The following is a 17,293-nucleotide window of genomic DNA, read 5'->3' on the forward strand; positions in this document are numbered from 1 at the left end:
GGTCGCGGGCAGGGAGAGTAGAAGTGCTCGACCCACGCATTTAGTCCAGGGGTCGGCCCGAACCCGCACATCACTACCTTAGACTAATGAGCAATTTCAATAAATATTGGTAAAAAAGGACACCCTCTGCTGCTGTGGCCCTAGAATTGTTTAGCTGTGGGGCCCAGTAACATGTAGTTCCACCACTGGTAGTCACACGTGGTACATATAATATAAAATATATAGATTATTCCTGAAAGGGCCTTTGAACACTACTAATTATAACACTAGGATGTGTTTCAATACAAATGTACTGATTATATTTCCCTCACACTGGATACATGAGGTGCTTCTCTCTGAGAGGGTTGTCATTATTATTATCATTATTATTATTATTACTACACGGTGGCCTCAGTGAATATAAACACTGTATATAAAAATCTGCTTTTGTATGTCTTGTGGTCCTCACACACCGTCTCCTCACCTCACTCACACAGAACCGCGAAATCGCTCAAACCCTACACACAAGCCCTCGTTTCTATTGGCAGCAGCGCCTGCACGTGACACCGCCCCTCGGTCCTGATTGGCGGAGCCTGGCGAAATAAGGCGCGGAGAAGATGGAGGCGGTGGATGGGTTTCCAAGGTAACGTGGTCCCGGAGTTCCCGTGTGGGACTGTGGTGGGGCGCGCGCAGGGTGGGAGATAAGGATTGTGAGCGGTACCGAGTGGATGGGAAGGGCCGGTACAGAGAAAGAAGCTCGTGCGTGTCTCCCACTCGTGTCTCACAGCCGGACCCTTATACCTGGGCGGGACAACGAGGGGAGAAAGGGAGGAACGGGGCGGAGGGAGGAGACCGCCTTCTGCTTCTCTCTGTGTTTCATTCATTCACTTCTGCCTTTTGCTGCTCTCAAGGTAAGTGACTCCTCCTGCTGCTGCCCCGGGATATCATGGGCTGTACCATTGGACTCTGCTGAGGGGTCACTCGGTCCTGCTCTGAAATATGGGGCTATATTGTTATACTGTGGCTGTGGGGTAAATTCATCCTGCCCTGGAATATGGGGGATATACCATTATACTGTAGGGGTGAGTGCATCTTGTCCAGGCATATAGGGGATATACCATTGTACTTTGGGGGTAAATTCATCCTGCCCTGGAATATGGGGGATATACCATTGTACTCTGGTGAGGGGGTCACTGGATCCTGCCCTGGGATATTTTAGGCTGTACCATTGGACTCTGGGGATAACTGGATCCTGCTCTGAAATATGGGGCTATATTGTTATACTGTGGCTGTGGGGTAAATTCATCCTGCCCTGGAATATGGGGGATATACCATTGTACTGTAGGGGTAAGTGCATCTTGTCCAGGCACATGGGGGTTATACCATTGTACTTTGGGGGTAAATTCGTCCTGCCCTGGAATATGGGGGATATACCATTGTACTCTGCTGAGGGGTCACTGGATCCTGCCCCAGGATATCATGGGCTGTACCATTGGACTCTGAGGTCACTGGATCCTGCTCTGAAATATGGGGCTATATTGTTATTCTGTGGCTGTGGGTTAAATTCATCCTTCCCTGGAATATGGGGATAGATCATTATACTGTAGAGTTAACTGGGTCCTGCCCTGGGTATCATGGGCTAGAACATTGTACTCTGGGGGTCACTGTATCCTGCCCTGGGATATGGGGGTATATGATTGTACTATGTACTGTACAGGTAAGTTCCTCTTGCTTGGGGTTATGGGACATATATGTTTGTACTCTGGGGGTAAGTACATGCTGCTCCTGGATATGGGCTGTAGTGACATGTGGGGGATCAGCCTGCCCAGGACATTATACAGGGTATATTATTGGGATTAAGAGAATCCTACTGTAAAGTGTGGCTAAGTGTCATTGTACTGAGGCATATGGGGCAGCAATGGGGACAGGTGTAGATTCTATGTAGTATTAATGTATTCAGCTAAATATTCCAGATAGGGCTAAATACTGCCTCCTGCCCCACGCCAGGGAATTCATCCGTTTCTAGGCTGGGTGTATTGAATGCTGGGGGGTTAGAGCACCTTGTCTCTCATGCCCTCTGTGTGTGTGTGTGTGTATAATATATATATATATATAATACCCAACTTTGTTTCCCATTTATCAGCCCTTTTAATTTTTGCCTTCCATTAGCTCTTCCTGCCGCTGGATTATGAGAGTGAGACGCGCTAATTAAAATTCCATTATGTGGCTAAATGGCTCTAATTATTGCTTTGCTTTGTAATAACACAGCAAGGTATTTGTTTGCGTTTGTTATTGCCCTGATTTATCTATAAGCCCCTTGTTTATACGTCTATTATTTAACGAAATACATTCATTTAAACCTGCGGGACTCTGATTATTCTACATATAAAGGGGAACTCTGAGCAGATCCCATGCATTGTTCCTGTGTGTATGTAGCTTTGTATTATTTATATACTGCCTTTCTGAACTGACTGTGTGGCCTGAACATTTCATTTCAGTTCATTCCTTATTGTTTCTGTGCTGAGCATTATTGAAGCAAAATGCTGTGTTTTACCATGTGAACCTTGTGGCACCTCTAATAATGGTCTCACTGGCTGCTGGAGTAGTCACAGGCTCGGCACATAACCCCTGTGTCAGTGACGGAGAATTGATGCCATAATTGCATGTAGGATCAGCTGGGCCACTGGCCAATAATGCTTCTAAAGTGACTGCCCTTATTCTGCCAGACAGGGGTATCCTGGTAATTGTAAGATGATCAAAAGCACAAATAGTAGAAAAGGTTGAAATAATCAAAAACACAGCCATCAATGTCAGCCCTTCTCTCAGATATTTACTACCAGTGTTGCCCTGGGCCAACCTTCAGCGGACATGATAAGCTATTCCCCCTCATACTGTACTGTCTAAGGGAATCAATATGGCCCCTCCTCCTCCCATATGTATAAATACAAATATACAGAGAAGGAATGTTCTGGGCACACAATAAGCTATACCCTCATACTGTACTGTCTAAGGGAATCAATATGGCACCTCCTCCTCCCATATGTATAAATACAAATATACAGAGAAGGAATGTTCTGGGCACACAATAAGCTATACCCTCATACTGTACTGTCTAAGGGAATCAATATGGCACCTCCTCCTCCCATATGTATAAATACAAATATACAGAGAAGGAATGTTCTGGGCACACAATAAGCTATACCCTCATACTGTACTGTCTAAGGGAATCAATATGGCACCTCCTCCTCCCATATGTATAAATACAAATATACAGAGAAGGAATGTTCTGGGCACACAATTAACTATGCTTTCATCAGTCTTTAAGTTGTTATGCTTTAACCGAGTCTCTCTCTTTTTCAGAATGAATTTCAGTTCATCTTCAAGAACTAATTGGAGGAAAATCCCATCATTCCTTAGGCACATTGGTTTTGTTGTGTAACAAAGTCCGGTGGGGTTCAGCTTGATGCTCGTTCTCAATATGCCTTATAGGTGCTATGTTTATTATGGAAAAAAAGCAATGTTTTATTCTCCCATTCAGCAGTATTAAGAGCTGGTGAATTTTTCGCATTTTTGAAGGTTCCACTGGATACTACTGTTGGTTATTTCTTTGACAATCAAGTCTTTGGGTAAAGGAAACCTAAAGTCTAAACATCTGGGTAATCATGGCCTCAATAAGGTGATTGGATATGGGGAGTAACCATACGGAATACGATGGGTTTACATATACTTTGCCGTTTTTGGGCGATGCAGAGATGGCACGCATCTGTTATGAAATGGACTTCTAAATGGAATATCATACTGAGGGATTTTGCATTTGCTGAGGAAAAGTAAGGGAATTATCAGCTGGAGAAATGGATCCAGAAGCCAAGCAGCATCAGAGGAGGAAAGCGGTGGCCCATGGACTGGAAGATCAGAAGAGGGTAGGTGCTTAATCATTCAGCCACGTCCTGAGAGCTTTATCTTTAGCTGGGGAATCTGACTGACGCTTGTGTTCATTGCTTCTGAAACTGTCATTTTTAACTTGGCTTGCATCTTCCGACTGCTGGAGTAGAAGTTCTGGTTTGACAGCAAGTGCCGTGTCTTTAGCAAACGTTTACATTTACCAATCAGCCCGCCATGGGCTGGAGTCATTTTCATGCTTTCACTGCTTGTAATGGCATTACAGTCATTTCTTTACTGTCTGAAATGGAAGAGAGAGATTAGTGTTGTCCGTGTACAAAGGCTTTGGATGTACCGGCAATAATGGGATGTGAGTTAGAGTTCAGGAACAGCGCTAAGGATATTGTATGAGCACAAGTAACTTAATCAGTGTGTGTGGGGGGTTCTGGAAGACAGTATAGGGTTTGTGGTACAGTTATGGGGCCTGTTATCCAGAATGCTCAGGACCTGAGGTTTTCCAGATAACAGATCTTTCCGTAATGTGGATCTTCATACCTTGTCTACTAGAAAATCTTTTAAACATTAAATAAACCCAATAGTTTTGCTTCCAATAAGGATTAATTATATCTTATTTAGGATCAAGTACAAGCTACTGTTTTATTATTACAGAGAAAAAGGAAATTATTTTTAAAAATTTGGATAAAATTGAGTCTATGGGAGACGGCCATTCCATAATTCGAGGCTTTCTGGTTGACAGGTTTCCAGATAACAGATCCCATACCTGTACTTTAATATTTTGTTTCTTCATGAAAGTGGAGAACAAATAATCTTTCAGTGTGTGTGCGCTTTAGCTGTGATACAAGAGTGTGATGGAAAGATATGAGAGTGGGTGTCTTAAAGGGGTTGTTCACCTTTGAGTTAACCGTTGGTATGATGTAGAGAGGGATATTCTGAGACAATTTGCTATTGGTTTTTATTTTTTATTATTTGTGGTTTTTGACTTATTTAGCTTTTTATTCAGCCGCTCTCTTGTTTGTAATTTCAGCCATCTGGTTGCTTGGGTCCAAATTCCCCTAGCAACTATGCACTGATTTGAATAAGAGACTGAAATATGAATTGGAGAGGCCTGAATAGAAAGATGAGGAATAAAAAGTAGCAATAACAATAAATGTGTAGCCTTACAGAGTAGAGATGTGCGGGTCGGGTAAAATCCAACCCGCACTCGACCCTAACCCGCCCTCTCTCAGCCGGTGCCCGACTTCCGGTTCCTTTTTATAGACCCGCGCCCGCCAATGATGTCATAAAAGGGCTGAGGCAAGCAGGCGCGCGTCTATAAAAAAAAAAAAAAATAGGTTGCCGGAAGTCGAAAGCCGGCAGTGCAAGGTGGCGAGCGGGGAGAGCAGGAAGAAGAGCTCAACCCGGACCCACCCGCAAATGGGGGTGTGAGGTCGCCCAGAAACCCGCTGGTCCCGCCTGCACATCACTATTACAGAGCATTTGTTTTTTTGGTGGGGTCAGTGACCCCTATTTGAAAGCTGGAAAGAGTTAGTAGAAGAAGTGAAATAATTCAAAAACGGTAAAAAAAAATAAAAATAATGAAAACCAATGGAAAAGTTGCTTAGAATTAGCCATTCCATAACATAATAAAAGTAAAGGTGAACCGTCCCTTTTATGGAGAATGCACTGCACTTTTGTCTCTGCTGCTGCTGCTGGACTTTCGTTATCAATAAAGTTGCTTTCTAAAAAGCTGAGCAAGATTTATATGTTTCTCTTGACTTTATAAGAGAAAAGTGTGTTTCGCTTTTTGATATTTAATATGTTTAGAAAATAGATTTGAAGGGTCACTGGTTCCAAAAGGCTGAGGATGTCTGTTGTTTCCAATCACCGGCAGTGACATTAATAGGAAGAAAAGTCAAAGTGACAATACAGGAATCGAGTCATTCGGGTTCAAGATGCGCATTTAGTCTTCATGCTGGGCTGGGGGTGGTCATCAGCCAATTCAAGTGGACTCCTCCGGGTTTCTTATTGTTAGTCTATGGGGCAAACAGATGGCTACCTTACAACAGGGATGGCCAAGATCTACCATTAAGCTGGCCATCTATAGGGAGATCCACTCGTTTGGCTACGTCTCTAAACGAGCGGGTCTCCCCCCAATATGGCTACCTTGAAGTGGGCAATATCCGGCTCTGGGCCCTATAAGCTTCATCATACTGAAATAAGAAACTTTCTAAATACAATCAATTACACATTTTGCATTGTTTCTTCATTCTCTCTTCATGCAGCAGTTGGGTGTCAGATATTCAATGATAGTTAGATCTAATATATCTTATAGGGGGCTCCTTTTGCCTAGAAGATGTATTAGAGGTCACTCTATTAAACTCACCAGACATCATGTCTCTCTACATGCAGGATTTGTGCAAAAGGCAGTTATTTTGTTAGATTTTGTTTGTACTGGAATCAGTTATTTGAGTGAGCTCTAATTCATCTGCTAGGAAAGGAGCCCCCCTATAAGATATATTGGATCTAACTGTCAGTGAATATCTGACACCCAACTGCTCAACCTCATTATTTTTCCTGCTGCAACATCTCAGTCCTGCTGTTCGGCGGATGGACATTTCAGATCACTGACTGGTGCTGAAATCAGGGAAAAGCTACTGCTCCGGTGCAGCCAATGCCTCCAGCTCTCAGCCCGGGAGTGAGTTTGTTTCGACAGGAAAAAAAAAAATCAAAGGGGAACTATCCCGAAAATGCTAATTTAAAATAAGCTTCCTCATACTGAAATAAGAAACTTTGTAAATATAATCAATTAGAAATTCTGCATTGTTTCTGAATCAAGTTTATCTTCACTATTCCTCTCTCAGCATCTGTTTCTCTTCATTCTCTCTTCATGCAGCAGTTGGGTGTCAGATATTCACTGACAGTTACATCCAATATATCTTATAGGGGGGCTCCTTTTGCCTAGAAGATGTATTAGAGGTCACTCTATTAAACTCACCAGATATCATGTCTCTCTACATGCAGAATTTGTGCAAAAGGCAGTTATTTTGTTAGTTTTTTTGTACCAGAATAAGGTATTTGAGTGAGCTCTAATTCATCTGCTAGGAAAGGAGCCCCCCTATAAGATATATTGGATCTAACGTCAATGATTATTTTTGTGATGGGATGAGGGAGCTAAAGAGCTTCCTTATCTGCCAATGTACCATACACCCGCCACAAAGTGCACCAGCAGATGACATTTTCAGTTTTTGAGAGATCAGTTGCAGCTAGGGTTGCCACCTTTTTATAAAAAATTTTACCGGCTGCTGGGGGACGTGACGTCAAAAGGGGCGGGGCGTGTCGTCAAAAGGGGCGGGTGTGATGTCAAAAGGGGCGGGGCCACACAACAGAGACCCGCGGACGCTAGAAAAGGCAAAAGAAAGGGTAAGTTGCAGGGGATTGGGGGCAGGCCGAGGGCTCCTTTTGATCGTATTACAAATTTACCGGCAGCTACATTGCCGGTAAATTTGTAATACCGGCTCCGGTCTTGGCAGGTATTTTACCGGCTAGGCCGGTAAAATACCGGGCGGGTGGCAACCCTATTTGCAGCCTGGCATGATCACGTTATATTCTCTCAAAACTGAATCCCATGATGACCTACATGCCCAGAAGGTCAGACAGAATGGGCGGAATTGGCCAAATGCATGGTGGTTCAGTGATTAGTGCAGCTGCCTTGTAGTGCCAGGGTCCTGGGTTCAATTCCAGCTGGGGCACTTTCTGCAAGAGGCTTGTATGTTCTTCCTTTGATTGTGTGGGTTTCCTACAATACTTCAAATACGTACAGGCTGAGAGAAGAAAGTGAAAGAAAGGCACAATAAGCATATTTATAGAATGTATAGAAACCTGACCCCTGTACATAACAGATAACAGTGGCGAGACATACAATGGGATCTTTAAATAAAGGGGAAGCGATACAATCACCATTGTCTGTGTGTTGATGCCCGTGATTGGGAACAGGTGGCTGGATTGGCTTCTGCTGTCCTCCTTCTGCCTAATTATTACCCTCTACTAATAGGAGTAAATGCCACTCCATGTATTCACTACCCACCAGACTTTCCACCAGTGCATCACACTATTGTTTCTCAATGTCGGGTGGGCGACGATCGCTAATGACTTTATTGGCTTTGTGGTTACGCAGTAAAAATAGCGTGGATCCTGATGTGCCGTGGCAGCGGTAATGACAGGCGAATGGGATTAGGAGTAATTAAAAAGAGCAACAATAGTTATTATCAGCACGTGGCCGTGGAATATTGATTAGCAGAGATGTGAGAGCCAGATTGTCAGCTGCCTAGACGTGGGGATATCATTTCACTGCTGTTCTAACAGGATTCATTTATAATCTGCAAATCATTTGTTCTGCTGATATTATTGAATCGCTCTCCCTGAAACATTTGTTGCAGAATGAATGGCTGGACTGTTGGATTGTAGTATTGTAAATAGATGACTTTGTTGCTCATTTGATTTTTTACTTACCTGCACCATCTCTCCCTACTATACCTGCTATCCCACAGTCACACTCCCTTCCCAGAGACTATTATCCACTGTTACTATAGGCACCATCTCTCCCTACTATACCTGCTATCCCACAGTCACACTCCCTTCCCAGAGACTATTATCCACTGTTACTATAGGCACCATCTCTCCCTACTATACCTGCTATCCCACAGTCACACTCCCTTCCCAGAGACTATTATCCACTGTTACTATAGACACCATCTCTCCCTACTATACCTGCTATCCCACAGTCACACTCCCTTCCCAGAGACTATTATCCACTGTTACTATAGGCACCATCTCTCCCTACTATACCTGCTATCCCACAGTCACACTCCCTTCCCAGAGACTATTATCCACTGTTACTATAGACACATCTCTCCCTACTATACCTGCTATCCCACAGTCACACTCCCTTCCCAGAGACTATTATCCACTGTTACTATAGGCACCATCTCTCCCTACTATACCTGCTATCCCACAGTCACACTCCCTTCCCAGAGACTATTATCCCACTGTTACTATAGACACCATCTCTCCCTACTATACCTGTTATCCCACAGTCACACTCCCTTCCCAGAGACTATTATCCACTGTTACTATAGGCACCATCTCTCCCTACTATACCTGCTATCCCACAGTCACACTCCCTTCCCAGAGACTATTATCCACTGTTACTATAGACACCATCTCTCCCTACTATACCTGCTATCCCACAGTCACACTCCCTTCCCAGAGACTATTATCCACTGTTACTATAGGCACCATCTCTCCCTACTATACCTGCTATCCCACAGTCACACTCCCTTCCCAGAGACTATTATCCCACTGTTACTATAGACACCATCTCTCACTACTATATCTGCTATCCCACAGTCACACTCCCTTCCCAGAGACTATTATCCACTGTTACTATAGGCACATCTCTCCCTACTATACCTGCTATCCCACAGTCACACTCCCTTCCCAGAGACTATTATCCCACTGTTACTATAGACACCATCTCTCCCTACTATACCTGTTATCCCACAGTCACACTCCCTTCCCAGAGACTATTATCCACTGTTACTATAGGCACCATCTCTCCCTACTATACCTGCTATCCCACAGTCACACTCCCTTCCCAGAGACTATTATCCACTGTTACTATAGACACATCTCTCCCTACTATACCTGCTATCCCACAGTCACACTCCCTTCCCAGAGACTATTATCCCACTGTTACTATAGACACCATATCTCCCTACTATACCTGCTATCCCACAGTCACACTCCCTTCCCAGAGACTATTATCCACTGTTACTATAGACACATCTCTCCCTACTATACCTGCTATCCCACAGTCACACTCCCTTCCCAGAGACTATTATCCACTGTTACTATAGACACCATCTCTCCCTACTATACCTGCTATCCCACAGTCACACTCCCTTCCCAGAGACTATTATCCACTGTTACTATAGACACCATCTCTCCCTACTATACCTGCTATCCCACAGTCACACTCCCTTCCCAGAGACTATTATCCCACTGTTACTATAGACACATCTCTCCCTACTATACCTGCTATCCCACAGTCACACTCCCTTCCCAGAGACTATTATCCCACTGTTACTATAGACACCATCTCTCCCTACTATACCTGCTATCCCACAGTCACACTCCCTTCCCAGAGACTATTATCCACTGTTACTATAGACACCATCTCTCCCTACTATACCTGCTATCCCACAGTCACACTCCCTTCCCAGAGACTATTATCCACTGTTACTATAGACACATCTCTCCCTACTATACCTGCTATCCCACAGTCACACTCCCTTCCCAGAGACTATTATCCACTGTTACTATAGACACATCTCTCCCTACTATACCTGCTATCCCACAGTCACACTCCCTTCCCAGAGACTATTATCCACTGTTACTATAGGCACCATCTCTCCCTACTATACCTGCTATCCCACAGTCACACTCCCTTCCCAGAGACTATTATCCACTGTTACTATAGACACATCTCTCCCTACTATACCTGCTATCCCACAGTCACACTCCCTTCCCAGAGACTATTATCCACTGTTACTATAGACACCATATCTCCCTACTATACCTGCTATCCTACAATATCCTAATATTCTGTGAGCCAGGGCATTTTCTCTTGATTCCATTTGTGCACAAATAAAATCTTGGAATAGAGGAAGAACATATACTGACAATTGATTTTTGGGTATATTATAATTGAGATACTGTTAAAAATAATAAGGAATTATTACATAATTCTAGGTAAAAAGACCCTGGTATTAAATAAGACTATAAGGGCTCTGCACATATACTGAGCCTTTTGTCCTATGTGAGTCCAACGTTAATGAAAACATATATGTGTATTCCTTGTGTTCACAGATAGGAAGCAATAAATGCAAGTAACTTAGCCAATGTGCAGCTGCTCCTGGGGCCACAGAGGACAACATTCAGATATCTAGACAAATAAATAGATTTTAATGCACTGAGTTTGAAATATTGAATATTGTAAATCTGTTTGGCTGCCGTCTGTCCCTTCTGCAAGTAGAACAGGGTTAAAACCAATCAATGATCTCACATTCGGTTTCAGCTACAAGAATAGATTTCATTCAAGGAGGCAGGTCTTGGCTGTAAAATATGTTGAACCTTTGACAACAGATATGATTTTAATTGCCCCAGTGTAGCGAGCTTAATATGCAATTAAGTTCCCGCCTGGGTGCGTGAATATAAAATTGTGCGGTTCCCATCTGCTTGTGGAACAGGGCTCCCAACGAGCATGTAAAACGGGTGCTTTGAAAGTGAAATATTAACCCAGCGCGTCAGCTGGAATTGCATCAATTGGTCATGCTCAACTGCCATTCATCTTAACTCCAACTCTAACTGTCAGCGACATTATTACATTTCTAATCACAACTGTTGTAATAACTCTCTCACCTTGGATAGTACCTACTTGCTGCCAGAACTACTCACAACTACTGATACATCTAATCAGCATGCAGGCTTCCTTATTGGCTGCAAAATGCAACCAGGAAATATCCTCCTCTTCTCATTGGCCATAAGCAATTAGTTGAAAGAAACAGTTAACATAAAAATATATATATATATATATTTTATGATATTATAGAGAGCTGAGAGCAGACCCTGTAAATATCAGTAGCACAGACTTGGCTGAAAGCCCTTGGGTTGTATTCCAATTAAGGAAATTTTAATGTTGGAAGGAATAAAGTGCTGTCCGTTCCAAAAATGTTGCCTGCTATTCTCTATATGCCTTCAGCCTTTTCTGTTTACGCTTCAATAATCACCCAAAGCACGAGACATTAAAATATGGCATTTACAGCGCACTATGACACCATATATTGTACCAGTGAGGGACTGACTTTTTTAAAGGGGTTGTTCTCCTCTTAATTAACTTATAGTGACATTGTGAGATCATTTGCAATTGGTTTTCATTTTTTATTATGTGTGGTTTTTGAGTTATTTAGCTTTTAATTCAGCAGCTCTACGGTTTTCAGTTTCAGCCATCTGGTTGCTAGGGTCCACATTACCCTAGCAACCATGTATTGACTTAAAGAAGCGACTGAATATGAACAAGAGGGGGCCTGCATAGAAAGATAAATAATAAAAAGTAACAGAATACATTTGTAGCCTTACAGAGCATCTGGTTTTTTAGCTGTGGTCAGTGACCCCCCATTTCCAAGGTGGAAAGAGTCAGAAGAAGAAGGCAAATTATTCAAAATTGATATAAAAGAAAAAAATGAAGGCCAATTGAAAAGTTGCTTAGAATAAGCCATACTAAAAGTTAAATTAAAGGTTAACCACCGCTTTGATGCCTACTGTACAGCCATGCACTGTTCGATAATAACAGTGGTCGCCTGAATGGCTTGTGTGCTGCAGCTTTAAACATGTTAGAAATGTTAATTAACATGTTAATTTGAAGCCTGAGTAAGGGCTCTTACTGACGAGCGGTTGTAGCTGCGCTCCCCTGCGTTCCATTTTTCTGCGTTCAGCCGCAGGGGAGCGCAGGAATAGACGCATTATGTTTTTTCCAATGGGGCTGTACTCACACAGGCGCGTGTTGGCGCCGAACGCAGGTTGAGACGCAACATGCTGCATTTTTCCTGCGTTCGGCGCCTGCATGCGCCTGTGTGAGTACAGCCCCATTGAAAAAAAACGGAATGCGTCTATCCCTGCGCTCCCCTGCGGCTGAACGCAGAAAAATGGAACGCAGGGGAGCGCAGCTACAACCACTCGTCAGTAAGAGCCCTTACTCAGGCTTCAAATTAACATGTTAATTAACATTTCTAACATGTTTAGAGCTGCAGCACATTCAAGCCATTCAGGCGACCACTGTTATTATCGAACAGTGCATGGCTGTACAGTAGGCATCAAAGCGGTGGTTAACCTTTAATTTAACTTTTAGTATAGCTTATTCTAAGCAACTTTTCAATTGGCCTTCATTTTTTCTTTTATATCAATTTTGAATAATTTGCCTTCTTCTTCTGACTCTTTCCACCTTGGAAATGGGGGGTCACTGACCACAGCTAAAAAACCAGATTTCCCATTGGAAAAAATGTAATGCGTCTATCCCTGCGCTCCCCTGCGGCTGAACGCATAAAAACGGAACACCGGGGAGAGCAGCTTCAAACGCTCGTCAGTAAGGGCTCTTACAGACGAGCGTTTTTACCTGCGTTCCATTTTTCTGCGTTCAGCCGCAGGGGAGCGCAGGGATAGACGCATTACATTTTTTCCAATGGGGCTGTACTCACACAGGCGTGTGTAGGCGCCGAACGCAGGTTGAGACGCAACATGCTGCATTTTTCCTGAGTTCAGCGCCGACACGCGCCTGTGTGAGTACAGCCCCATTGGAAAAAACATAATGCGTCCATTCCTGAACGCAGAAAAACGGGAGCGCAGCTACAACTGCTCGTCAGTAAAAGCCCTTAATAAACTTGTGTATTTTATTATTTATGTGTCACTGGCACTTTAACGCTTTCATCTTTAAATCTTTCTTTCTGTGTCATGGGTCTAAAAGTAAAATAAATAAATATAAATATATATTCTTGCGGGTTTATGATCAAGGATGTTTTATCCCCTTGTGGGGTTCCTCAACTTTGGCCTTATCAGAGATGCAGCTGTTTTAATTATTCACATGTCAAACATGAGTGCCGGCCATCTGTTCCTCTCCCTGCAAACCTGCTTCACATCAAGCCTAACCCAACACTTGTATAATATGTATAATATGTATAATATGTATAATATGTATAATAGAATCACAACCCCACCCCAGCTTACCTCTATCCCTAACAGTAGTAAAGCCTCAGACCTAATATATTTGCACCATTTTTTGTGATTGGCATAAATAAAGTTTATTTTTGATTTTTTTATTTTCTGTTTCTTCCAGTTGTTGTTTTGGAGCCAAAGTGATTTATGAAGGTCCCGTGGGGAGAGTGAGAGATCTATGATTTCATGCATTTTGTCTCTGGTATACATTACATCTTGTGATGGATGATGTTTGGTTTGTGATCTCGGCAGGAATAGGCTCAATCAGGCCCATTAACTCTCTATTACTTTTCTTTAGAAACATGGAATTATTAATTGGACTTGATTACGGTTAGAAGGGTGAATATGACTTTCTATAAAACGAGCAAGATATATTTGAATGGATGCAGAATATTTCTTTCTTCTTGGCCTCCAACCACATCTTGGGCCCTAATTGTTACGAGGGTGGTTTGACAATGGTTACCCTGCTTTCGGCTCGTTCTTGTGATAATGAAGAAGTCCTTTATCAACACTGGGCAAATTTCCCCCGTGGGCAGTTACCCATGGCAACCAATCAAATTGTTGCGTTCATTGTTCTACCAGCATCTGCCTGAAAAAAGCCAAGCACTAATTGGTTGCTATTGGTTACTGCCCACAGGCAAATTTGCCCAGTGTTGATAAATGAGCCCCACAGAATTGTACTTATCTGTCCTGGTTGGCATTAGAATAGAGGCCATTGGAGGTGACGCAGGAGCACTTTTCTACTACAGTTGCTCTTTAGTGGCCCATAATATAATCCAAAATGTATTTATAAAAAATATATAGAAATATGAATACAGCACTCGTCACCCATCTGGCAAAATATACCAGCCAGCACTGGGGCCAGTTGGGGGACTTTCTTAAAGGGCCGATATACTTGGCAGGGTCAATACAAGACATTGACTCGTGCACATCTCTTTGAGTATTGCCTCTATCCATCTCACTTGTTGAGGTTCTGACACTTTTTGGCACCTAGAGAGCTGTGTGGCCATATTTGTGATAGTCTACTCTAGACCTTAGGGGTTAGCCAAGCAAACAACCTTGGTCCCGTTGATGGATCTCAATATTCCCATATATGTCAGTAGGTTGCTATTTCTTGGTTGGACAAGGCTTCCAATAAGCCCATGTTTTGTACCTCCTGTCATTGAAATGAAGCCTCCAAAGGTATTAATTGATCAGTCAATGCCTACACTCATTTATGGGACTTGGTTCATTGAAAGCTCCTTCTCAATATTTGGGTGACTTCCATCCATTGTGCATAATACTTGGTGTGGATGAGATATAATCGTATGGTTCAAAGGACTATGCACAAACATCCCACACAGTTATCGTTCCATGCGTCGCTTCTTATTTCATGTGATGTCTTGGGACAGTTCAAAAACAAATTTCTGTAGTTTTCATGCTTCACTGCTTGATTCATTATTTTGCTGAAGCAGAGAGAGAGGAAATGCTCTGATGGCTTCTACGCATCGCCTTCAAATAAAACATTTAGATACGATTAAATAAATGTGTGCAGTGACAGCCTTTCCTATCCCTTAGTGGCATTTGTTAAGGTTTAGTTTTGATTCAGATGAAAATGAGTTAACCTCTATCCTGGGATGTCCCTGTGAACACAGTGGTTCTTGAGTCTTTATTACTGGGCAGGGATGTCCAGTCGGCAGCCCTCCAGCTGTTATGGTTTCAAAATAGCAAGCAATCTGGTGGGTTCCTAGTATTTCTGTAACAGCTGGAGGGCAGTAGCTTATCTAGAACTTTCACCACAAAATAAGCTGTAGGTTTCCATACCTTAAGCTGGCCATAGATGTTGAGATTTTGAAAAGATCAGATCCTGATCGTGAGACCACGATCTTCTCAGAACGATCGTACGAATTTACCATCAACTAAAAAGACCAATTTGCCAGGAAAACAAAGGGGAGCTGCCTGCTTGGCCCTGCAAACATAGATTGTACTGGGACCGACAAAGATTTTTTGACCAGGCCGATCAATTTTCTGACAGATGTCGGCCGAAAAATCGTAAGATGTACGATCGTTTGAATCCCACTAACCGCACGATAATTTCAAAGGATCGGTCGGGCTTCCCTAAAATCGGTCGTTCGGCAAGAAGAATCGTCGCGTCTATGGGGAGCTTTATTCTATGGACCACTTCCTCTTCTGTAGAAGATCACTTCTGTATAACCGTACAGCTTATAGTCTTATACCATGGGCCTCTTACTCTTATGTAAAAAAGGACCCTGTTGTTCCATGGATTACTTCCTCTTCTGTAGATCAGAGAAGCTTATTCCAAGGACCATTTCTTCTTCTTCTGTGGAACAGGTACAGCTCATTCCATGGACAAAAACTTTTCTATAGAAAAGGACAGCTTTTTCCATGGACTAATTCCTCTTCTGTAGAAAAACTACAGCTTATTCCATGACTTCATCTGTAAACAAGTACACCTTATTCTATAGACCACTCTCTCTTCTGTAGGACAGTTCAGCGTATCCCATGGACCACTTCTTCTTCTGTAAAAAAAAAAAAAGACCTTGCTTTATGGATCAATTCCTCTTCTTTAGATCAGGACCGTTTATTCAATGGACCACTTCCTCTTCTGTAGACCATGGACCACTTCCTCTTCTGCAGAACAGTAAAGCTTATTCCATGGAGCACTTCCTCTTCTGTAGAAGTGGAAGTGGCATTTCGTGGACTACTTCTTCTTATGTAAAACTGGAACCCTTATTCCCTGGCCCCTTTCTTTTTTTATAGAACAATGTACCCTATTAAGTGGGCCTTCCTCATTTGTAGAACGAGAAGTCCTATGCCAGGAGCCACTTCCTCTTTCTCAGATACTACTTCCTCTCCTGTAGAACAGAAAATGCTTTGTCTTCATCTGTTCCATGGATTACTTCCTTTACTGTAAAACAACAGACTGTACCCAGGGAACCTTCTAGGAAACCCCTATTCCATGGGCTAATTGCTCTTTCCTAGAGACATGAACTTGGCTTAACTCACAGAGCGGATGCTGGACCTTTAGTATGAATGTTTTATGTTCTTGGTCCATTCATTAATATTCTGGTGTTCTTTCTGGTTTTCGCTTTTGTCTGAATGACTTTTACTTTGTCTCACTGAAGCTGTAGAGATAACGTACTTTCACTCATACAAAATGATGGCCATTCATCTCAACTCGTCGTCGTTTTCCCATGGCTTTGCAGGAGTAATGCCTCCATTTATTTTGGAATGAAATGAACACTAAATCTTCCACTGACAGAGTTATTATCTTATCTTTTTCTGTCTAAAGCAATTTCACTCAGAGCTAGACTTTATACTATGTAGTGATGGGATGTACTGAACCATTTCTTTTGCATGTATTTTCTTGGATCAGTCATTCCCATACACGAGCCAATATTAATTGCCGACAGATTAAGTTGGCAGCTTATTGGCCAGTGTATGGGTCCCTCCGACGGGCTTCCTTGATGGATATCTGGCTAAAAGTCATCCAGATGTAGATACGGTGGGATTAAAAATTCCGTTGGATTGAGGAGCGCATCGGTTTGTTGATACGGCCCTTGATCTCACTGCCTATATTCTTCTAGTTGTGATCCGATCACTGGGCCCT

General features: G+C 42.8%; 1 protein-coding gene across 2 annotated transcripts in view; it reads left to right on the top strand.

Annotated features, from left to right (window-relative positions):
- The first annotated feature begins 613 nt into the window (after positions 1–613).
- Positions 614–17,293, top strand: part of nav2.L (neuron navigator 2 L homeolog) — a 181,121-nt gene continuing 164,441 nt past the window's right edge. The window contains exons 1-2 of one of the 2 annotated variants that reach the window (XM_041589706.1): positions 614–890; positions 3,340–3,899. In XM_041589706.1, coding sequence (XP_041445640.1) covers positions 3,831–3,899 — 69 coding nt within the window. In that variant the 5' untranslated portion in view covers positions 614–890; positions 3,340–3,830. The remainder of the gene's footprint in view (positions 891–3,339; positions 3,900–17,293) is intronic. The other variant, XM_018257260.2, reaches the window with a different exon arrangement.

The sequence above is a fragment of the Xenopus laevis genome, chromosome 4L (assembly GCF_017654675.1).
Source record: "Xenopus laevis strain J_2021 chromosome 4L, Xenopus_laevis_v10.1, whole genome shotgun sequence".
In the NCBI taxonomy this organism is placed as follows: domain Eukaryota; kingdom Metazoa; phylum Chordata; class Amphibia; order Anura; family Pipidae; genus Xenopus; species Xenopus laevis.